Source organism: Dendropsophus ebraccatus, chromosome 13 (genome assembly GCF_027789765.1).
Source record: "Dendropsophus ebraccatus isolate aDenEbr1 chromosome 13, aDenEbr1.pat, whole genome shotgun sequence".
Taxonomy (NCBI): Eukaryota; Metazoa; Chordata; class Amphibia; order Anura; family Hylidae; genus Dendropsophus; species Dendropsophus ebraccatus.
Window position 1 is genome coordinate 73,332,768 of NC_091466.1, and position 25,107 is coordinate 73,357,874.

Below are 25,107 nucleotides of genomic sequence, written 5' to 3' on the forward strand. Positions count from 1 at the left end.
GATATTAGCTCTGTGAGGTACACAGGGAGCTGCTGTCAGTATATACAGTGAGTACACAGGGAGCTGCTGTCAGTATATACAGTGAGTAGACTGGGAGCTGCTGTCAGTATATACAGTGAGTACACAGGGAGCTGCTGTCAGTATATACAGTGAGTACACAGGGAGCTGCTGTCAGTATATACAGTGAGTACCCAGGGAGCTGCTGTCAGTATATACAGTGAGTACACAGGGAGCTGCTGTCAGTATATACAGTGAGTACAGAGGGAGCTGCTGTCAGTATATACAGTGAGTAGAGGGAGCTGCTGTCAGTATATACAGTGAGTACAGAGGGAGCTGCTGTCAGTATATACAGTGAGTACACTTACTAATACTGTACACTGACCTATTTTACTATAAAATGGCCAACCACTTTAAGGACCGGGACAATTTTCAATTTAGCGTTTTCGCTTTTTCCTTCTCGTCTTCTGAGAGCTATAACTTTTTTTCAGGAACAGGTGTACTTTGTAAAGGCGCCTTTTGATCTAATATAAAATGTATGAAAGAACCCCCAAAATATCATTTATGGGGGGAAGTTGAGGAGAAAATAAAATTTTGCAAATTGTGTGTGTTTGGGGGGGGGGGGGGGGGGGCTGTTTATGTAATGCACTTTACAGTAAAACTGACATTTTATCTTTATTCTATAGGTCAGTCTGAATACAGTGATATGCATTTTTCTAATGTTTTACTTTTGTGATTACAATGGCCCCTATTGTTACTCTTATAGCATTTCTATTTTTTCACTTACGGGGCTGTACGTAAAAAAAAATGTAATAAAAATAATCAATCCTAGCTTTTTTTAACTGCTTTTTGTTTACGCCGTTCACTGTGGGGGAACAATATTGTTTTATTGTAATAGATCGGACTATTACAAATGTTACAGTATATAATATGTATATTTATTTATTTACTTTATGTGTTTTATTTATAAAATGGGAATGGGGGATTTAAAATTTTATTGGGAGAGGGGCTCTATGTTGTGTTTATTAAAACTTTTTACTTTTTATGTCCACATTACATTACATACACTGATCATTGCTATGCCATAGCATAGCAATAATCAGTGTAATCTGCGATCATTGCATAGAGCCTGCCTGTGCAGACGCTATACACTGATCGCCAATCTCACGAACGATCAGAACTCCCACAGTCATACTGGGGGGGGGTCCTGATCAGTCAGTAACAGGAGATTGCGGCACTGCAGGGGTTAATGGCGTGTGGCTGCACGATCGCAGCGGCCCGTCATTATCAGTGAGGACCTGGCTGCATATAGCAGTCAGTCCCCACGTGCTTTGAAGTGAGTTCATCTCCTGAGCTCACTTCAAAGCAGCGCCAGAATCCATGACGTACGGGTATGGCATGGGTCCTTAAAGGGAATCTGTCAGCACCTGGGCTGGTCCTGAAGCAGTATATGTCCCATAATGTATGCAGTACCTTTCTTTTAGCAGTCTGTGCAGTAGTTTTATTGTATTTTTGTCCTTAACTTGTGGTGAGGAGTTCGTGCCGCACTTAGGCACGCCTCACCAACGATTTCTCCTCCCCGCTTGCTGCCCGGCCCAGCCTCCTCCTTCAGAATGACGTTGGTGGCAAGGGTCGTGCGTCCTGAATCGCGCATGTGCTGTAGCACAGAGGCACGCCACTCATCTGCGCTATGGCGCATGCGTGATTCGAGACGCAGACGCATACAATACCCAACAGATCCAAGGTGCATGCGCGTACTGGCGAGTTGACGCACGACCCTTGCCACCAACATCATTCTGAAGGAGGAGGCTGGGCCGGGCAGCAAGCGGGGAGGAGAAATCGTTGGTGAGGCTTGCCTAAGTGCGGCACGAACTCCTCACCACAAGTTACGGACAAAAATATAATAAAACTACTGCACAGACTGCTAAAAGAAAGGTACTGCATACATTATGGGACGTACTGCTTCACTGCACTGTCAGCACCTCGGGACCAGCCCAGGTGCTGACAAATTCCCTTTAAGTGACAGGATTCCATGACGTACCCGTATGGCATGGGTTCTTAAGGGGTTAATGCTACTTTTTATATACAGTTTAATAATATTTATGCCGTGTGTACACTTGACCATAAACACCAATGGCTGTAGGACTACAGCACCCCCTATAATGCTTTCCACCCAAAGGGGTGTTGTCTTACAGGCACTGATGGATGTGACCCCTTCCCCCGCACCCACTCTAGGGGTGATGAGGAAGAATATGGCTTACAACAGGTCAAGCTAAATGCAGCATAGCTTTTCCATTGATCATTGTACAGCAAGATATTTATTAATTAATACATATCAATAGCAAATGTGATTCACTTTAAAGATCTACATTGTGTATATACACACAAACACACTCTTTAGTTTAACACATAGCATATTTCTGGACATCTTTTATGTAAAAATAAAAACCATGTCCAGTTCTTAAAGTTACCCCTCCCCCCTCAATGTGATTAGGGAGGTCATGCTGTTATCTTAGCTTGTCACCCGCCATTACAGTAATCAGGCGAGGCACATTCTGAGGTTGCATACATGTAAGGAGGCTTAGCCCTCATAAACCAATCCTTTAATCAAATAGAACAGGGAAGTGTGCCTGCAGCTAGACAGACGGCCCCGCTACAAAGGGTCAATGTAATTACCTTTCTTGTTTTTCTTATGTAATAAGGATATATGGATAACCCTGACCAGAGTGGTTTACTTTCATATTATTTGCAACAAGTGGACAAAAATGTATATAGTCAGATAGGTAATGCTGTTAAATTCTGTGTATAGTATACTGAGGTTTGGTTAGACAATCCCTTTCTATTTGCCTTACAAGGGCCCATATGAATGCAAAACCAGCATGCCTATGCATTACAAGGAAGCCTCATTCATTTCACTAAGGGTACTATTACACAAAGTGATTTTTCGATGATTAACGTTACTTATGATCGTTGCGTTCGTCCTGTCGTCGCCACTGCATTTGCCACTACTGCGAATGACCAAACAATGTCTTATTACATGCGAACTATTTGCAAACGATCAACGATAAAAATAGGTCCAAAATTATATTAAACCGCCAACGATTTCTCGTTTGCCGTTTAATCGTTGACTGCTATTACACTAAACGATTATCGTTCAAATCCAAATGATTTAACGATTTTTTTGAACGATATTTGCTCCGTGTAATACCACCCTAAGTGACATCAGAGACAAAGCCAAAAGCTTTTTGGTTCCTGGTGCAATCAGTCTCCCTCCTCTCCCAAAATCAAGACTCAATACACAGACTTATTATGGCTTCCTATAAAATTTGTATAGGGCGGCTTCATCACATTCTGTAATACAGGACAAATGCCTCCATAACATTACATACACGGATAAAATGGCTGAAAACTACACATACCTGTTTAATACAATACATCCAGTAACAGATGGTCACAGTTGTGCCCTTCTGACCCCTAAAATGATGTCACTGACAAGTAACAGATTTGCTAAATACCTCCACCGGTGATAATATACAGTTAAGTTGTATTAAGACTTCCTACGTACAATGTTGGCAGCGTGTAGTTTAGTTCATTAGGAAGTCACGTGTCATGAGTGTGCTTGGTGGGCATATAACGTGTACGGAGGCTATCTGCTTGCATTACCATCATTGCTAGCATGGGTAAAAAAAAAAAGTCAATTTATCAGCATTGTAAAAGGGGTGATTATAAGCTTTTTGGCCAAGGGCGGCAGCATCTGAAACTGCACAGTTTGCGAACTGCTCACCTGATTCTGTGGTGGAAGTGCATCATGTGTAGACAAATGGCACCACTGTAAATAGGAGACATGGAAAACACATGGAAAAAACATGTGGAACACCATGTGTCTCGGACGTGAGAAGTGAACATTGGCTTATATAGGTGTGCAAGGGCAGACACGCCACAGTGGAACTGCTTAATACCCAAATGAAAACGGCTTAGTTTAGTGACTCCTACTGCATACTGTACGGGGCTCCCAAGCTGACGGAGGGTCACTGCACTTTTGATAACTAAGTTGTATCAACTTTAAACCTTTCCTGGGTAGATTAGAATTTAGAGAGGAGCGAGACTCAAGCCTATGGCTGTATCCATGTTTTCCGAACTCGCTAGGGCTGCATCCAACGTTTCCAGCCACTGGTATTAAAATGCCGAATGATCAGACTCAAGCATGCTCAAGCTACCCTCATCTTTTTAGGAATCCATCCTTACAGCCCACATACGCCCATACATGCGGACTGTTTTCCCTGGAGTGGATGGGATTTTCCAGAACCACCTTTATCATAGTGTTCACCTTACATCATGTTCACACCCTGCACACAGGTGCAGTCACTCACCGGCTGATGGGCAATTTATCAGTCGGGCATTTTTTGCCTACGAGTTGTTGTGGAGACATCCAAACTCTGGGGAAAATGCCTTCCGGCAGGGTCCTGGAGCCTGTGACCCGGTGCTTTGGGGGCACGGGGAGAGGTAAGTAGGTGTTGTTTATTATGTTCCCCCCTGCCGGCTGTCAATTTTTTCAGATGTCCAGAATTCTCCTTTAAAATCCAACACCAAAAAATAAAAAGCTGTATACAGACCAACAAACAAAAGAGGGGTGATCCTGATAAGCGACCCCCCCCTAAAGGTTGTCATGTAAACAATGTGGCCAATAAATCTTGCAATCTTCCTCACTAGATCACTGTTCCACGATGGTGACAAAACAGGAAATTGTCTGAGCATACGCTGTGCTGTCACGTGATCAGCTGAGCACATGGAAGCTGCAGTAGCTTCAAACCCCTACATCAGGGGTCCCCAAACTGCGGCCCTCCAGCTGTTGCAATACTACATTTCCCATCATGCTTGGACAGTCAAATCCAAAGCTTTAGCTGTCAGGGCATGATGGAAATTGTGGTTTTGCAACAGCTGGAGGGCCACAGTTTGGAGACCCATCCCCTACATAGCTGACGACGTTTCTATGCTATTATGCGAGTCTGCTGTGGACTAAGCACAAGGTTCCTATGTCATACATGGGCAGCATTATCCAAGCTTGTTCAAAGTCAAAAGTTAACCCTTTTCTTGATAGGACAGCACTGTAAATCAAGCCCAGAAAGGTTCTATTTTTGATTCACACAAAAATTACAGCCATGTCATTGTGAGAGAAAGGGAGTTACAGGTACACTGATAGAAGGGAGCGAGAGAGATTCAGAATGCATGCTTCACAAAGAGCAACACAAGGAACACCCACTGAGCTCTAAACATACAGCTCCACAGGCATGTCACAGAAAGCAGGTCTTGAAAGTTTACAAAAAAATAAAAATAAAGCTAGAATATTCAACACAGTGCAACCTCAAACTCACAGATCCATAGCTAAAAATATTCAAATATTCTTTCATTGCTAATACAAATAACTCTGGTCACTTGTCATATCGTTCTTTTTAACTCTTCATCTGCATAGCACATAAAAGAACACGCTGGGTAGCAAACTAGAGGCAGTAAGAAAATATCTTGTGATCATTGTTCCTTCCAATTCTCCATCAGTCTGCAGAAAAAGAACCGCACAAAACAATTCTCTGTATCTTAGGCCTAGTTTACATATATAGGCTGGGTTCACACACTGTATATTTCAGGCAGTATTTGGTCCTCAAGTCAGGTCCTCATAGCAACCAAAACCAGGAGTGGATTGAAAACACAGAAAGGATCTGTTCACATAATGTTGAAATTGAGTGGATGGCCGTCATATAACGGTAAATAACTGCCATTATTTCAATATAACAGCCGTTGTTTTAAAATAACAGCAAAAATTTGCCATTAAATGACGGCCATCCACTCAATTACAACATTATGTGAACAGAGCCTTTCTGTGTTTTCAATCCACTCCTGGTTTTGGTTGCTATACAGCCTCACAAATACAGCCTCAAATATACATAGTGTGAACCCAGCCATAAGTTGCGTCTGTTTCAGTTTATTTGTACGAACCTGCCTACAACTGAGGTCACAACTGATGCCAAAAAGGCATGAGTTGTCATCAGGTTTTTCAAGTAAAAAACATCAGTTTCCATCAGTTGCCGTAAGTTTATTCAATCAGTTGTCATGAGTTTTTTATTCTTAGGGGGGGGATGGATATAGGGGGCAGCAGCATTAGATTAGGGGGCAGCAGCACACAGCAACCCTCTACTCTGGGCAGAAATACATGGGGACATCTGCTTTAACAGGGATAGGGAACCTTGGCTCTGCAGCTATTGCAAAACTACAACTCCCATCATGCCTGGATATTCCAACTATGATGGGAGTTGTAGTTTTGCAACAGCTGGAGAGGCAAGGTTCCCTACCCCTGTCCTAAAGGGGGCTGCACATATATATAGAGTAGCTGGGTGGGCTGCTCATCCTGCCAGGGGCCACTCTACTGAAGGGCCAGGGTGACAAGGGTTAATGGGGGGGCAGGGATATCTCTATGGAGCGCCGGAGGCAAAAGCCGGTGGATGCATAATGCATGCGTCTGTACACGGTATGCCTCCGGCACTCCATAGACTTTAGTGGATGCGGTGCCAGATAGTCTAGCGGGCCGTACGTCAGAACGCTGCATGTAGCCTGTCCGTCGGTATCAGTTGTGGAACGGATCATCTGAACTGTCCCATGGAAAACAATGGGATCAGTTCAGAGATCTGTTTCTCTCCGATGCTTCTCCACTGCACCGGAGGGAAACGCCGCCCGACACAAGTATGTAAACTAGGCCTTAGTTTCCAGATCCTCTGTCAGTATGCTACTGGGGATATAGGCCTTACTTACAACCATACCAAAATGTTTAGGTTATAGGTATATAAGTAGCTACATGCATTTTGGTAAAATAAAAAAACAAATTTGTGCACTTACGTTTCTGGTTTTCACTTCTATGTATGGAAGGGGAACACGGAGATCGGGATTCTTGGTCTCTGCTGTCTGTCCCTTCTTCATCAGCTAGATGAGTGTGGGTATAGTGGTAGCTGAGGCCAGGTCTGTTCTTGTAACGTTTTCCGCAAACTATAAAGATAACATTTGGAAAATGGATTCCTAGTGCCATATTAGAGTTTCACACATAGTTTACCATTTTGCTTTTAAGCATTTTTACAATGTATCCAACATAGTTTACAATGCAATTTGCTAGTTTTGGAAAACAGGATATAATATACTCATTATAACATTTGCTTACAATTAAAACAAGACATGTGCTTAATGCTTTTCTCTGTAGTAAATGGATGTAGAATTACAAACAGTGGCCAAAGTTGTTTTATTTTTTATTTTATTTTTTACTTTGACACATTTAGATGCTTTGCCCCATAGGTGGAACAAACATGAGGATAGATAAATATTTAGTGGTAAACGTCACTTTAATTTTCATGTACATTTGTTTTCAAAGACAATTAAGCACAAGGAGATGCCGGGTTTTACAACACCTCCACCCAAACTGAACAAAAGAAGAAAAAACAGGGGAGCACTCACTTCCGTTATTTCCGGAGCCACTTATTGGGCAAAACTGTGTCAATGGGTTTGTCTGTGGTAGAGCATCTTCCACATGCCCTAAACTAGGGGTCTCAAACACACAGGCCACATATGGCCCCTGAGGTGGTCATCTATAGCCTACAGGCTACCAGAGCTCCCAACAGGGGTGTTGCAAGCACCAGGCCTCTGGTACAATGGCAGGAGCTATATAAGCAGCCAAAAGATGTGATCCCCACACTGGCCTGCGTGATATGAAGTTACTGCACCTGCGTAAGGGGATCCCATCCTTGTGGCTCACAGGCCTGGAGAGAAACTGTAGCTGCGAGTAACAGTGGAGCAGGACAAGGTTATTTTTCTGTTTGAAAACCAAGCATTAATACAGTATTGTGACCACAGGGGGCACTATTACAATATAGAGGGCACAATTTAATTAACAATGTTGTATTATATTGATTATGAAAGGCCTCTTAAACTTGAATTTTTTGAGTTTGAGACCCCTGCCCTAACCATTAAGAGAACTTGTCCTGTAGTATAGTCAGCAGCCAAACTAGCATCTCGCAAAAGGGCACCGTAATGTCACACAGCCACAATCTTCTAGTAACATTTTGTACAAGCAAGGGGAGAGAGGTAATAAGTACCTTTTTCAGCAGTTTTTGGGTTATGCTTTTGTTTGTAACTATCTGCAACAAAGAAAAAAGAGAGAGAAAGAAACAGCGAAGAGTGAACCTTGCTGTATAACAAGGCATTTTGGGAATAGGTACGAACAAGGGAGATTTTCAGTGTATTCAGAAGCGCGTTAATGGGAGCGGACATATTATGCGTGTTTAAAATATGTTTGTCTAGAGGAGTATCCAAATGATAAGTCATAAAGGTCTGATAGGGAAGGGGCCCCACTCCTGGGATTGCCACCTCATAGGAGTCTGACTGTATGACTGTGACATAAACAGGTTCAGGGACTGGATCTGTAACTCACATAGGTTTTAAGGACCACTGTGCAAGTTTTTTTGTTTCCTAATGGGGAGAAAACTTCTAGGTATTGCTTACCTTGCTTGTCGTTTGTGATACAGTGGGAGCCCCAAGATCCCAGTTCTCACAATAAGTAGCGGCTCCAGAGGACTCCAACTATCAACCATTTATGACTTATCCTAGCCATAATTCTCAGTGGTCAGAATACCAATAAAGAACTAGGAAGGTATGTCAGCTCAAATGCAAAAAAAATAAATAAAAATGTCTGAGGTTTATGGACCTCTTCATATTTTTAACACGTACAAATAAAACCTAAATTATAAAATTATGAAAAGTATCATACTATATTTCAATACTCATATTTTCAGAAAGTAAACACCTGGCATATTGTTAAAATAACGCTAAGACCTCATTCACACATTCTGTGCACAGTCTGTATATATGGACAGCGTGCAACGTAACGGATTGTCAGAAGTTTAAATCTTTGCGCTGCTGTACTGACACAGGCGCTCAACGATTTAAACCATGGGTCTCCAAACTGCGGCCCTCCAGCTGTTGCGAAACCACAACTCCCATTATGCCTGGACAGCTAAAGCTTTGGATTTGCCTGTCCAGGCATGATGTGAAATGTAGTTTTGCAACAACTGGAGGGCCGCAGTTTAGAGACCCATGATTTCAACCTTTCCGATAATCAGTTTTGTTGCATACCGTCCGTATATGCAGAACGTGCACAAAGAACTTGTAAGTGTGATTTTCCCCTTACAAAACAAAATATTTCGGCAACAAATCCAAATCTCCTTACGCATGGCGCATACACTAGGAAATATACACGTAAAATCCGCATTGTGTAAGAAAAAATTTTAATATTCACTCTCTTTCAATCACTGGACATAGTATAAAATCTGCAAGGAAATCCTAAACCTCAAATAAACAGCACTGGGGGCAGATTTAATCTTTTCTGTAGTTCTATATTTTTTTTTAGAAAGCACACAATATACCATGTATAAAAAAACACCTCCATGCCACTTTACATGAAATAGTGAGTTTAAGGGGGGAAAATGCTGATTCTGAAATTAAACTTGAATTAAACATTTATTCAACCACAAAAACTAAGCAAAAAATAATAATAAAGATAAATATACAATATTTATCTAGGCAGTCCTGGACTCAATCTGTAGCCAAATTATGTGTTTGCCTCTTGTTTAATTAAAAACACACAGAATTCTGCCGTTCCCCAACCAGACTATAAAAGGTATATCAAGCTGTGCTTTCAGGATATAGAGACATGCATGGCTGTGTCAGTACACTAATGCAGACTTCTAAAGCGACTCTGTACCCACAATCTGCCCCCCCCCCCCCCCCAAACCACTTGTACTATCAGATAGCTGCTTTTAATCCAAGATCTGTCCTGGGGTCCGTTCGGCAGGTGATGTGGTTATTGTCCTAAAAAAAAAAACTTTTACACTTGCAGCCCTGTGCCCAACGGCCGTGGCCTAGATTGTGTATGCATTAGGCTGGCACAACCTCTCTGTCCCTCCTCCCCAGGAATGCTCAAGGCAGACTGTCTCCTATTCCTCACCTGTGTCAGCACTGCACATGTGCTGGATTGTTAAAGCACCTGTGCAATGTTTAGCATGGAGTAAATGTTCTAGGGGCATTCCTAATGATGAAGAGGGTGGAGAGGAGGGACAAAGTGGTGGTGCAAAGTTAGGGCACAGATATTGTAGGCCACTGCTGTTTGACACAGGGCTGCCAGTTTAAAAGTTGTTTTTTTAGGACAAATAACTACATCACCTGCCGAACGGACCCCAGGACAGATCTTGGATTAAATGCAGCTATCAGAAGGTACAAGTGGTTTGTGGGTGTCAGATTGTGGGTACAGAGTCGCTTTAAACAGTTTAGGAGCTCTCGACATCATAATTAATCATGATGCTGGGAGCTCCCAGGTCCAGTCCACAGAACACCATTCGTGTATGGAAGGAAGTCTACTGACGTGTGAATGACCCCTAAGGAGGTGTTACAGCTTGGGAAGGCATCTTCAACTATTGAATAAAAGTTTAGTTTTCTGGAAGCACAGGCAGATATATGAACAGTACCATGTGGGTCCTTTACCCAACAGCCAATAGTGTCAGCAGATTGTAACCAGAATAACTAGCATGGATAGGCTAGTTACTACTATGCAAAGGACAGAGTCCTCTATATACACCCAGTGTTCACCTCAGCAGGGCCAGTCCCCATGACAGCCGTAATTTTCAACTGTAAATGTTTATTTCTGGTCATTTTCATGCAGCATAGTAAGGGTGGTCAAAATTCATTAAATAGCATGTAAGTTTGTGCATGAAAAGCCACCCCACGGCTTAGGCTTCCTACACCCTCAGCATGGTGATTACATAGTGACAACTTTCAATGCCTCTGTAACATAACATCTTGTCCTGTGTAATAGACCGATTTTCTACTACTACAGTACCTGGCGGCTCCTCACCATACAATTATTTGCCCGTCTAAAGCGCTCTTTAAATGAACAATATCAAACAAGTGCCCATGTAGTAGAGCCCTAAGACTCTTAACTATCGCTTTTCTGACCATTGTGGACTGTTCTCTTTACAATCCTTTTAAGCAAAAATAATGCATTGCACAAGGAATAACAGATTACCTTAATAAAAAGTGTATGTGTAAGTGTAATGAAGAATATGCATTCAGACCTATCCTTGATAACAAAAAAAAAAAAAAAAATCGATTGAGAGACCTAAATTAAGCAGATATATCACCTACTTCATGTTATCCTGTCTTGAGAGGAGCATGAGGTAGTGACAGGTGTACTCATTTCATTATGTGACCTGTGTGTAAATTTTACAGAACTTAAAGGGTGCTTTGACCTTGGAGTTTAATGATTTTTTTGAGCAACAGCCTCCATGTCCACCCACTAGTGACAGCTTTCTCCCCATGCAGAGTACTACGAATAAGACAGCCAGTGATGGGGGGGGGGGGGGGGATCCTACAACTCCAAGCCAGACTCCAAGTTCACAGTGTGCTTAAAGTAATCAGCTGTAACTTTGGCAAAACTATAAAGCATATTAACACGTAAGTCACATAGTTAAGATCCATGTGCCTGTCACTACTTCACGCCGCTGAGAGAAGGTGGCATGAAGTAGTTGACAGACCAGCTTTAAAGTAATTGATTGGACTGTAGATAGAGACGTGGACAAATTATATTTATGGTGGAAAGTACATTAAGATGCAGCTCTCAGGAGCCCCTCTTGATCCCAATGTAGCAGTCTACCTAATAAGATATGTGAAAGGAGATATTACAGGATGACAAAGCCATAGAGGACATTATGGGAATCCAGTGATACCAAAGAGTGCTGTGATGTTCATACTGCCCCATGTTAAAGCAACATGAGTTAGTAACTGGGCCCGTGACTGTAGACAACTGGCTTAGCCAAGCACTCAGTTTCTTTTAACATGTGACATGGAAATGAAATAAAAATCTGAAATATTAATATATCAAAGGAGAAGTCCTGTCAAAGAAAAAAAAAAAAAAGTAAAAGGGGGGGGTGCAGCAACATAATAAACAAGCTGACAGCTGGCGGCATCTTGCAGCTCTTGCAGCTGCAACGTCATGTACCTGATTGCTCCCTAAGCCAATCAGTGACTGGGGCGGGACAAGCTTACCGGGCACCCACTCAGCTGGGCCTTGAAGTTGCAGCTGGCAGAGCTGAGTACATGTGATGTACCTGATTTACATCTGGGAGTGGCGCTACAAAGGCATACGGACTGGTAAGTATACATTGTTTATCATGTTCCCGCACTCCCCTTCCATTCCATCTTTATTTTTTTTTACTTTCATGGGATGTCTCCTTTAATCTTAAACAAAGGTAATTTTCAGATGATGTGTTCCCCCTCACGGAGTACAGGAGCTTTAGGACTCTTAGGTTGTATGTTCTCATGCTACAGTGGTCATCCCTTAATCCAATCACTTAATATTGTAACCACAGGGAGCACAGTAAATTATGGTTTTCTAACTAACAGAAAAAGAAATGGTTTACAAGCTGTGTATAAATAGGGTTTATTTGAGGATGGAGGATGTGAAAGACAGGATTAGTAGTAAATCTGTGATCTTTTCCAGCTTTTTTTTTTTTTTAACCCACAATGTGTGATCTTGGCCTGAAGGCTTATTCAGTACAGTGTATTTTCTGTCCTTTGAAATACAACCAGAAAGAAACCGAATGAAAAATACACATCTTTGTTGAATTTGACATAAGAAATGTGCATCTACAGTGGTGTTAAAAAAAACAAAAACAAAATAGCAGTGAGCGCAAAATCATTATAAAACTTTATTTGCCTGAATTATTATTGTCCTAAAAAAGCCCTGTGTCAAACGGCGGTGGCCCAGAGTGTGTATGCAGTAGGCTGGCACAACCTCTCTGTCCCTCCTCATCATTAGGAATGCTCCAGGCAGATTTTCTCCTATTCATCAGCTGTGAGAACACGGCACATGGGCTGGATCGTTAAGGCACCTGTGTAATGTTCACTGCAGAGGAATAGGAAATATCCTGCCAGTGGCATTCCTAATGATGAAGAGGGTGGGGAGAAGAGATGGAGGGGTAGTGCACAGTTAGGGCACAGACATTCTAGGCTACGGCCATTTGACACAGGGCTACAAGTTTAAAAGTTGTTTTTTAGGACAATTAATGCATCACCTGCCGAATGGACCGCAGGACAGATCTTGGATTAAAAGCAGCTATCTGACGGTACAAGTGGTTTGGGGGAGACAGATAGTGGGTACAGAGTCGCTTTAAAAACAAACAAACATAATTTTATCACTTCGAGTCCGCAGCAGGATACAATGAAAGAATCCTGCAGGTCCGTGGTCGTCTTCTGACGCAAGCGGAGGACGGAACTCCCAGAAATGCAGTTGACTAATATACTTACAATTCAATCTATGGTGCTTCTGGGAATATAGTCTAATACCCGCATCAGAAAAGCACCACATTCCTGTAGGATTCTTTTAACGTATCCTGCTGCTGTCTTTAGTTGATAGGTATGTTTCAAAAACTGAGAAATTTTATGTATACACTGAAAAAAACAATACGACTTAACTAATATTTAGTGGCATAACCATCGTTTCTTAGAGCTGGTTGACATCAGTGCTGCATGGAGTCGACCAGCTTCTGGGACCTCAGAACAGGTCTTCCAGTCCAGAAAGATTAGATACACTCCACAGTCCTTAGGCATTTTTGGGGTTTTGCATCAAACTGCCTATTTCCTACTGTATGTCACCTGACAAGTTCTCTATGGGATTGAGGTCAGGGCATTGGGCTGGCCACTCCATTACCTTAATCCTGTTTGTAACCAAGATATTATCCACTAAAGTCATAAGTTCAAACTAAATAGGCCAGGAATATGGTATGAAAAACACCCCCATTTTTGCACCACCATGTTAACTATCTTGTTCTGTGGCTTCAATTCGGTGCTCGGTGGTTATCTGACATACCATCTGCTGCCACTAGACCCAAGAAGAACAATTTTGCTTTCATCAGCTCATAAAACGTTGCACCATTTGTCTTTAGGCCAGTCAGTATAGTCTTCCTCAGAAAATTTTAACCTATTCAGGACATTTTTTTCAACAATAGATTTCTTGGTGGTAACGTGGCTTCAAGGAATTTTCTACTGATAGTTGCAGTAGCAGTGCTCACTGGTAAGTTAAGATCTTCATTAATCTTTCTAAAGGTGATAACCGCCTGAGCTTTTGCCATTCTTCAGTCCATTCTAACAGAACCTCCTTGCTTTTTTTCCTCAGTCTTTCCAGTTTTGCTTGGCATTTGAGAACATTTTAGCTAAACAGCTTATTGCTGCACTTCTCTCTCCAACTTTTTGTAATTAAAGTCTATTTCTTCAGAAAAATGCGGCAAATTACCCATTTTCCACAGTATATCAGAAAGAAATGCTCTATGAGGGTATGTTTACACTATGGAATTAATGGCACAGGTGGAATTTAAAGTGGAGGGCTGCATCAGTCTTCTCCAGCCACGAGGAATCAAATAATGTGCATTTGTGTCCACGGGAACCCGAACTTAGTGTAATATCTCTAATAAGTATATTGAAGGTTGCTCTTAATATTTTGGTTGTTTTTGTCAAATTTTCTCTACACCATATATCATTTATTTTCCTAATCAATATTATATTGATAGACTCTGACCTATAATAAAGTCATAGACATGAAACACCTGTATCACATGCAGCACTATTTCAGTGTTTTGGTGGGAGAGCTATGGCCAGCACAGGAGTAGCTCACAGCTAGAATATAAGCAAACACAGTAAAGCAGGTCTACTGAGCAGCTTGTATGAGCGGTATGAAGCACATCAGGACATCTCTACTTACTGTCACATACGTAAGGTTTGTCATGCTCGTCATAAGAGGTATCGTTCCTCCTCCTGCCTCCACGAGCCTAGAAAAAAAGGCAAAAATAGACTTATCTAAAAAACAAAGGAGATTTGTGGACTAGATAACAGAATATAATAGCAATGTAATTCCGTCTATAAACACGTCTATAATTGCTGATCATTCATAAATGTTGGAAGCAAGTTGGCATGTGTGTCACGGTAGAATATTTTAGTTTTTAGGAACTAGAACAGATATATATTGTTCTAACAGAAATATGTTTAACTGTAAATCCAATTGGTTTCCAAATTGATGATATGTATATTGTATCTGCCCATTAGTCGCTAGGTGCAACTTATTACATGTTGGAAAATTCAGGGACTAGTAGGAAGGACCGAACCGTGCACAACCCTTCCATTTTGACAGCCATTATATCAACCCACACTTATTGCTTTTGTATTCCTTGTAATAATAACATTTAGATTGACATATTCTAGCTCATTGACTCAAGGATATAAAATAAACATCAGGGGAAAAAAATGGCATCTTTCTTACCCGTCCCCTGCTCCGATTCTTTCTTTTTGGAAGCTCCTCTTCGTAGTCCTCATCACCATTTGCATCATCTGCATTTTCATCATTTTCTAAAACCCTCTGAATAAATGCCACAAGATGGTAAGTTATTGGAATAAACCAAGCATTGGAATATTGTAGTAAGAAAACTAAAACTATAAAAACAGGGGTTTTTTTTATTGATTTCTTCTCACTAGGGGAAATAGAGGAGGATTTGCCAAAGAAAATGCTACTATTTCCGGAATGAAAAAATTGGGTTATCGTCAATCACATTAACTAGACTATGTTGAATATAGCAGTCTCTGTTCCCATCACATGTGTGGCCTATAATGTATACAGCATGTATACATTAAACAGATGGATGCTATGTGGAAATGGCATGCTTCACCCTTAGGGTTCCATTGTGTACTTTGCGTGTATATTCTTATTGTGGTTGTATGAGATAAAAGTCATTGTCTAGCTTAAAGTGAATCTGTCAGCTGTATTTCATGTTTCAAACTGCTGACACTGTTATGTATCTGTTTGGACAAGGAGACACATGGTACCTTTCCTATATCTCTCTGTGCTTCTATAACTTCCATAATTTTGACCATTTCACTTCAATAAGGACAATATGATTGTATTAGTGATGAATTTTTGTGGACTAAAAACCATCTGTGCTTGTGGAATAATGGTTTTATTCTCTGTCACAAAGTGTAAAAGAAGTGAGCCCAAGGTCCTGAAGGGTAGCAAGCTAGAATGCCTCCTCGCTCCCCTCCCATCCCTATCCCTGCTATCCCTCGCAGTCATCTGGAAGAATCAAACAGGGTCAGATATGGGAGCAGGGAGCTGTTACAGCCCTTAGCAAAGACAGATATATGAAAGGTACCATGTGACTTCTTGCCCTAACAGCTATCTAACAGTGTCAGCAGTTGTCTAGCAATGCTGTCTATAGGCGGAGGGATGAAAGTACTGATGTAAGTAATACATTGTTCTGTTCAGTATATCCGTCACTAGTTCAGTATATCCGTCACAGCCTGTTCTAAAAATAACAACAAGATGTATATAGTATGCATGCATAGGTGTGGAAACTATTAAACTCTGGATTACTACAGCTCACCAACCTTTCAGCTCAGTTGTAGTTGAGCAGTAACCCAGCATGGCCACTACACAACGTATGGAGCTGTCTGTTTCTGTCCCTGTTCTCTGAATATTAAGGTGCCACAGCTCTGACAAACAGCTGATTGGCAGGCAGCCCACCAACCTGACATTCATGACCTATCCTAAGGCTAAATTAACAACTCCCATCCATATGCTCAGTTACAGTATACAGTATGGCTATGTTCCCACAACATTTTTTTTGGCCGTTTGAGTGCAAATAATGGCCTTTATTTTGTGATGACGGTTGTCATTTGACTTACGGCCAAAAAGGATGTTGTGGGAACAAAGCCTATGGATACAAATTATTATTATGCATTTCAAAACACAAGACCAGACGTGTTTACCTGAATTTCTTGTAGACTGTCCTCATCTCTGACATCTTTTTTCTCTAGTCCTTCACCCCGTAAAAGGGCTTCTAGTGTGGTACCTTCCGACATAACATTGTCTTTCCGTAAAGGGAAGTCTACATCTGCAACAAAGGAGAACATGTATATAAGCTGTCATGTACCGGCTTTATATGGTTCTACATGAGAAGAATTCTAAACAGTGTGCAAGCGAGCAGTAAGTAAGAGTAGCTGAATGTCTGCAGGTTCTTTATGTTAAAGTAAAATCAAAACATTTCTTTCACTCAACCATTGTTAAAAGGATTTAAAAAAAATTATATATGACTTTGGACGTGCATGCTATAGTTCCTTGCTTAAAGCGACTCTGTACCCACAATCTGACCCCCCAAACCACTTGTACCTTTGGATAGCTGCTTTTAATCCAAGATCTGTCCTGGGGTCCGTTTGGCAGGGGATGCAGTTATATTCCTAAAAAAAAAATTTAAACTTGAAGCCCTGTGTCAACCGGGAGTATCTGTGCCCTAACTTTGCACCGTCCCTCCTCCCCACCCTCTTCATCATTAGGAATGCTCCAGGCAGATTGCCTCCTATTCCCCACCTGTGTCAGCCCGGCACATGGGCTGGATCGTTAAGCACCTGTGCAATGTTCAGCATAGAGAAAATGTTTCAGTGGCATTCCTAATGATGAAGAGGGTGGGGAGGAGGGATGGAGGGGTGGTGCAAAGTTAGGGCACAGATACTCCTGTTTGGCACTGGCCTTCAAGTTTTAAAGTATTTTTTTTAGGACAATAACTGCATCACCTGCGGAACGGACCCCAGGACAGATCTTGGATTAAAAGCAGCTATCCGAAGGTACAAGTGGTTTGGGGGGCACAGATTGTGGGTACAGAGTCGCTTTTAACCCTTGTACTAAATTATCCTAACACTATCTTGGACCCTCTAATCCTTCCTCTGTGTCACAAGTCTCACCAGAAACCAAACAGCTGCTGAGAAACTGCTGGCTGTTGTCTAGGCAGAGGCCCGAGATGGTGCTGGTACCTGTGACTCACATAATACTGCGCTGACAACGCCAATACCGCGTCAAATCAAAAGTGGGATTCCTCTGAGGTCAAGAAAGAGCTGCCCTCTCATCTTCATGTCTTGCCGCCAGGTTATAAACTTATCCAATGGTTTTTTTTTTTTTCCCATCAAAGTTATCTTCCCCTAGTGAGACTCCATACAATCGAACTATAACTTTCAATGGAGTGTAACAGACGTAAGGCTACTCGCTCTGGCATATGCAATGGAAATGGCCATTTTCCACTTTTTTTGGATGTGGATTTTTCGTAGACTCTCTTATTATGAGAAAAGCCATCACTAGGCAATGGGTGGGTATAGCATGAATGTGTGAAGGGATCTTTTGTCTCGCTCTCTTATGAATATGTCCTATATAAACATGGAGGATGCATGGCTAAATTTAATAAAACTAGGGCTTACTTTGCTCTTAATACATATGATACTTTGGGATGAACTGATCAATCCCCCCCCCCCCGGCCCATTATGGTACTAGAAACTGAATATGTATATGTAAAAGTCCACTCCATACTCACATTGCTATTTCCTTGCCTATGACACTGCTGTCTCTTTAGCTATTCTCTCTCATAATTCCACCTGCTGACACTAGAATTGGTAAAACATATAACCTGCCTGAGGGAATTAGAGGTTATAATGCAGCATTGTGACAGGAGCGGTGCGAGAGATAGTGGCCGGTGACCATCGTTCCACATTGATGATTTGTCACAAGCTATTTTCGTAAGGCTGCTTGTTCTGAATCTGTAAACTAATTGTTCGGGTCAGCTCTGTTCAGAGAGATGGAAATATTACAAACCGTGTATGTGGTCTACTGGATTATGTAAGAAAATTAGCCTACACCACATAAAAAATTTATATATAATATTATATATACATACACACACACACACACACACACACATTCGACTGATACTGGCTACACACAGATGGAACCCTTACAAGATCCTGCTGCTACAACATCGGGACTGGCGTGTTAAATTTGTTGAGTGGACAACACAACATTTGGAACAGGACCCACAGCTTACTCATAAGGTTCTGTTCAGTGATGAGGCAGTTTTGCTGTGAACAGTGAGTTTTCCTCTCTGTGCACTGAAGCTGGCACATTCCCTGAGTTCTTCCAGCAAGATGGTGCAACACCGCATGGGTGTACTCTGTGAAGATCCAGGATGTGGAGCACCTGATACAATGGATACAGGAGACCTGTGGTAACATTTTTCTTCTGCGATATTGCTCTCTCTGTGTCAAGAGTGGGAGAAGAGAATCGTGTTGATAGTTCAACACAACGGGCAGGCCTTTGAGCACATCATTTAGTCGGTTGCTGTCGTTTCTCCGTGTCACTAGTGTGTCAATAACTCGATAATGAATAAAGTTATGTTAAAAATGACCACAGCATAGTTTTTCTTGTTCAACGCTCTGTGTTTGATGTGTTACATGACCCCCTTCCCATTAAAAAAAGTAAAGTTGAATCCAAAATGGCGGTTTTGCAGATGACCGCCAGGGGCTCACATGTACTAATATTCCACAAACAGTAAGGTGATATCAGCAAACACTTTCATTTTACCAGGGTGTATCCACACTTATGGCCCACCCTGTATATTTGTATAAATGCTGTAAATAAATATTATATATACATATATGTACACACACACACACACACACAAACAGATACAAAATCTGTCATACACAAGACTGAAAGGGGACAATGTCATCTGTTTTGCCATCAGCAGTAACATTAATATTCTTACACACGTGTAATGAATTCTAAGTGCCACCCTGAGAAGTCTTATTAAGACTTAAGGACATGAGTAAAATGGTGATAGACAAAAATGCAGATGGCCCAGCAGAGCCTGCGGGCTCAGCATGTGGAAATTAAAAGTTGAGGTGCACACAAGGTCATTTCCGAAGTCAGCACGATGTCCTCCAAAGGAGGTCCAGGTGGAATTCTGTGCAATTGTCTGCCATCTGGGTTAGGTGCAGCCTGGTGTGACCTGCAAGTTATATTTTCTGGAGATACTGCTAGAGACTAAATTTAAGCTGCAGACTCCCTTTTAAATCTAATAGGAAAAAAAACTGTGTTCTGTTTATTTAGTATATTTTATTTAACAGCCTTTACCTTGTGCAGTCACTTATCAGGTCTGACTATAATTATTACGACAATGATCCCGTAAGTAGAATAAAATGCGTTCCACCTTACAAGCAAATACTTTTTGCAACTTATTTTCGTAAGTTATACAGAAACACTGATAAAAGCAAGCTGTCCGTGGTTTTCTCACTATGAATCAATAATTGTTCTGTAAATAATAGCATTTCGTCAGAGAACAAATGGTTGAGAAGACTTTTTAACACCTGTACAAAACATGTAAATAACTGAAATGTGAACATTAAAGAAGTCCGGCAAAAATGGTTATTAAAGTACTGTATTGCCTCCCAAAAGCTATACATATCCCCAATATATACTTATTACAGGAAATGCTTATTTTCCTTGCACTTACTACTGCATCAAGGCTTCACTTCCTGGATAACATGATAATGTCACTTCCTGGATAACATGATAATGTCACTTCCTGGATAACATGGTGATGTCACTTTCTGGATAACATGGTGATGTCACTTCCTGGATAACATGGTGATGTCACTTCCTGGATAACATGGTGATGTCACTTACTTGATAACATAGTGATGTCACGACCTGACTCCCAGAGCTGTGCGGGCTGTGGCTGCTGGAGAGGATGATGGCAGGGGGACACAGGGCACTGGAGGGACACTGAGCATCCCTCTGCCATCATCCTCTCCAGCAGCCACAGCCCGCACAGCTCTGGGAGTCAGGCCGTGACATCACCATGTTATCAAGGAAGTGACATTATCATGTTATCCAGGAAGTGACATCACCATGTTATCCAGGAAGTGACATCACCATGTTATCCAGGAAGTGACATCACCATGTTATCTAGGAAGTGACATCACCATGTTATCCAGGAAGTGAAGCCTTGATGCAGTAGTAAGAGCAGTAAAAAAAAGCACTTTATGTGCATTTCCCGTAATAAGTGTATATTGGGGATTTGTATAACTTTTGGGGAGCAATACAATACTTTAATAAAAATTGTTGCCGGACTTCTCCTTTACTTAAACTTTTTAAAAGCACAGCAGTTAGACACATGTTTTCTTCTACAAACAAAGTCATGCTATAATATGACATTGATAGAAAAATATTTTTCTTCGGTATGGATTTGTATACAAATGTACAGTATGGCCATCTACAGTTTTATGACTTTTTGAAAATGGTCAAATTTACCATTAGTCACAAAACTGACAAAAATAAGAAACTGGGAAAAAAGTACAAGTAGGGAACAGTAATCAAGCATGAAGTGAAAATACGATTCATTCATGAATGATAAAAAATGGCAACAACCTAAAAAATTCAGTATAGGTATATAGCAGGCTAGAGGCGGTGTCTGTAACCAACTGATGGGAGTGGGAGACCTGGCTGGGTTTAAATAGGACCGGAATTACATGATTATAAATAGGTAGAGAAAGGTAACTGTATATCGCTGCTGCAGCAACAAGTACAGAGAAATGTAATAGCAGAGACCGGTAGGTAACAATACAGTACCTCTCCCTTAGGGTCCTTCCCAGTGTGTACTTTGTAAAGAGAATAGGTGAAAAGTCTTGATGAATTTGGAAAACGAGTAAAATGAGGGGTAATAGAGAAATATGGGAGCTGTTTAAAATGTGGAGACTGAAAAGAAGCCACCAGGTTGATGTGTTTAAGAAGCTGGAATGAACCAAGATGGGAATATGCCAGCATCAAGCAGCGTATTCTGATATTCAAATATATGCAACCAAATTTGGTCTCCATTGGAAAATGATAGGACAAGAATAGAGTTGAGTGAACTTTTAGCATGCTCGAATTCAACCAATCCCGAATGCGCTGCATTTTTATTAGCGGTGGCTGCTGAAGTTGGATGCAGCTCTAAGGCTGCCTGAAAAACATGGATACAGACAGCCTTAGGGCTTTATCAAGCTTCTATAGTACTGAAGGCTTTACTGCCACCTCACTCCCCCTGATCCCTACCTACTAGATTGACAGTCAGCTGGAAGCCAAGCCATCTTTCCACATTGTGTTCCTTCATTGGGCATACCTACTGTGCACAGCTGGGAGAGAAAAGAATAGACATATATACAAAGGTACCATGTGTCTCCTTGCCCTAACAGCGTCAGCCATTATTTGGAATATGAATACTAGCTGAGGTGATGTGTGCATTCTCCCGCTCCAGTTATTCTGAGGACATTTGTCCTTCATTCTCAGGATCGGTGGGGGCTCCACAGTGAGATCTGCTGGTTTGCCCCCTTTCCTAATGACTATGAAAATACCCTTAAGATTTTTTTTTATTTTTTTATCTTTACTCAGCTTAATATTAGGCAAATTACAGAATTTGGTGTGTTTTGGGGAGAGAAGCTTTACGCTGAAAAACAAAGATGCATGAGGCCGAATAACTGAGGAATAAATTAGGAGCTAGGTTGGACTCCCTTTGTTCTATCAATAACATAGATGAGGGAGGGAAGCGGCTGCGGAGACTGGAAGATTGATCACTACTGATGCACACTGAGCGCAGTGATCAATAGTGGCTCCCTCTCCTCGTCTGCCCTGGGAAGCGTCCAATCTCCAGGCTGTGCCGGCTGACATGCCATTTATAAAAAGCAGCAGCTGCAGGAGCACAGGCTCAAGCACTCTTTCTGGAGGAACGCATTTATTTTGTGTGCACCTGGCAGCTGGAATTATGCTGTACAGATTGAGTATGAAGGAGCGAGTGGTTACATATACTGCAAATATGCACTAATGCATTTCAAAACCCATGCAAAACAATCCCAGTTTGGCAGCTCTGCATTTTTTCTGAATACCCCATAAGTGAAAGCCAAAAAGCAGTTCATGATAACGTAATCTAATTTACTACTGCATTTGGGAACAGATGCACCAAAAGACACAACATCATTTTTCTCAACTTTCGTATTTAGTATCTTTCATTGGTTTAGCGAATCACTGACTGCATTGTGGGAAAGAGCCTGTGTTGTCAAGGTCACAATGATTGTATGCCACTTGCAGGGTGAGGCAGGATTAGGCAGACCATGGCTGGCTCTTTAGCCCTCAGCTCTGCGGAATAGGATTGAGCACATAAATCCTTCAGTATTGATGCCGCCACTGCATATTGAACATGGTCCAGCAGGAGGAACTACCATTACTGCAACATGAACGGAGAAGATGTGATAAATAAAACGTGTTTAACCCTTTCTCTTACTATGCCAACTCAAGACTCCTTGCATTGTAAATACTGGATGTGGAACCTAAGTGGTTAATAAAGAAAAAATAAAGTAGTCCAACAGCCCTATATAAGAGCTAAAATGGCTCAAACTGTTGTCCATTGGGTCATTTTAGTTTTTATAATTTTTTTATCTCTTAGTGACATCCACTATAAAGTGAATGTGTGTTGGGGAGATCTGGAGCTGAGCATGCTCCCAATATACTGCAGGTGCCAGCTGTGTATTATAACATGCAACTACCATGGCAGTAGAGTGAGGATGCTCTCAGATAATGGTGAACGCTGAAAAAGTAAGGAACCCGGGGCCAGAAATGCCACAGTTTGCTCGCCTTACCTCCCTCTTTAGTAGTTAGACTATATCATTTTGTTATTGAATGCAAGACCAATGTAAATATAAATATTTTTTATTATTTAGTATATCAAAAAAAGTTATTAAAAATACATAATGGGGGGGCTGAAGCTAATACAAATCCCCATAAAAACGGTGGATCAAAGAGTTCTTATACATAAAGTGCTATATCATAGGGTAGGAGATAAATAGACAACCTACATATACAAACATATATACTGGGCACTGGGTTGGTACTACATACAGCAAATAAATAACTCCCACAGTGGGTATATGGCAGAAAAACATAAAAACACCATCAACAAATAGTAGATATTACCCATACATGTCCTTAGTATATAAGTCCACCTCACCGTACACCCGACGCGCGTTTCGCGTGTTGCTTTCTCGAGGGTGACATTCCCTCGAAGAAGCCCTGCAGCCAGGTAATGTATGATGATGCTGCTGCTGTTTCTTCTCAAATCATCGGTCGCCCGCCGCGCACCGCTATTCAACCGTAGCGATGCGCGGTGGGGGAACGATGATTTTAGGTCTGGCCCTAAATGAACGATCAGCCGATGACACGATCACTCTATTTCACCGAACGATAATCGGCTGAATCGGGCCAAATGGGGCCGATCCGGCCGATTATCGTTACTGTGGAATAGGGCCCTTAGGAGTAAAAAGACCACTACAAAGATCTCTGTACTGTCCCTTCATATATTTGTACTTTGTGATCAGATCGCCCCTAAGACGTCTTTTTTCTAGCGTAAATAACCCCAAGCGTGAAAACCTGTCCTGGTACTGTAACCCACCCATTTCTTAAATGACCTTTGTCGCCCTCCTCTGCACCCGCTCCAGTTCAGCTGTGTCCTTCTTATATACAGGTGCCCAGTGCTGTACACAGTATATACCATATGTGGTCTGACCAGTGATTTATAAAGAGGCAAAACTATGTTCTCATCTTTAGCATCTCGGCCTCTTTTGATGCATCCCATTATTTATTAGCCTTGGCAGCTGCTGCCTGGCACTGATCACTATAGATGAGTTTGCTGTCCACCAATACCCCCAGGTACTTTTCGGAAGTAGTTTTACCCAGTGTTTTACTATTTAGTACATAACTGTACTTATTATTTCTACAGCCCAAATGCATAACCTTACATTTATCCACATTAAACTTCATTTGCCATTTCTCCGCCCAAACCTCCAGCTTCTCCAAATCCCTCTGTAATATGATATTATCCTCCTCTGTGGTGATAACTTTACCTAGTTTAGTATCATCTGCAAAAATGGAGATTCTGCTCTGTAGCCCCTCTACAAGATCATTAATAAAAATATTAAAAAGAAGTGGACCCAACACTGACCCCTGTGGTACCCCACTAGTAACTAAAACCCAATCTGAATATGTTCCATTCCATAGCTATGCGCCAGTCCTGTGGAACAATGCCTGTCATTATAGAATCGTAGAAATATTAGGAATAAGGATCTGTCTAACACAGTGCC

The 25,107-nt window shown here is 41.6% G+C and overlaps 1 protein-coding gene across 9 annotated transcripts in view; it reads right to left on the reverse strand.

Annotated features, from left to right (window-relative positions):
• DPF3 (double PHD fingers 3) overlaps window positions 1–25,107 on the reverse strand; it is a 182,157-nt gene that overhangs the window by 38,186 nt on the left and 118,864 nt on the right. For 7 of the 9 annotated variants that reach the window (XM_069950997.1, XM_069951002.1, XM_069951003.1 and 4 more), the window contains 5 exons: window positions 16,891–17,015; window positions 15,392–15,487; window positions 14,837–14,903; window positions 8,127–8,168; window positions 6,883–7,029 (listed from right to left, as the gene is read on the reverse strand). In XM_069950997.1, coding sequence (XP_069807098.1) covers window positions 6,883–7,029; window positions 8,127–8,168; window positions 14,837–14,903; window positions 15,392–15,487; window positions 16,891–17,015 — 477 coding nt within the window. The remainder of the gene's footprint in view (window positions 1–6,882; window positions 7,030–8,126; window positions 8,169–14,836; window positions 14,904–15,391; window positions 15,488–16,890; window positions 17,016–25,107) is intronic. The other 2 variants (XM_069950998.1, XM_069951000.1) reach the window with 1 other exon arrangement.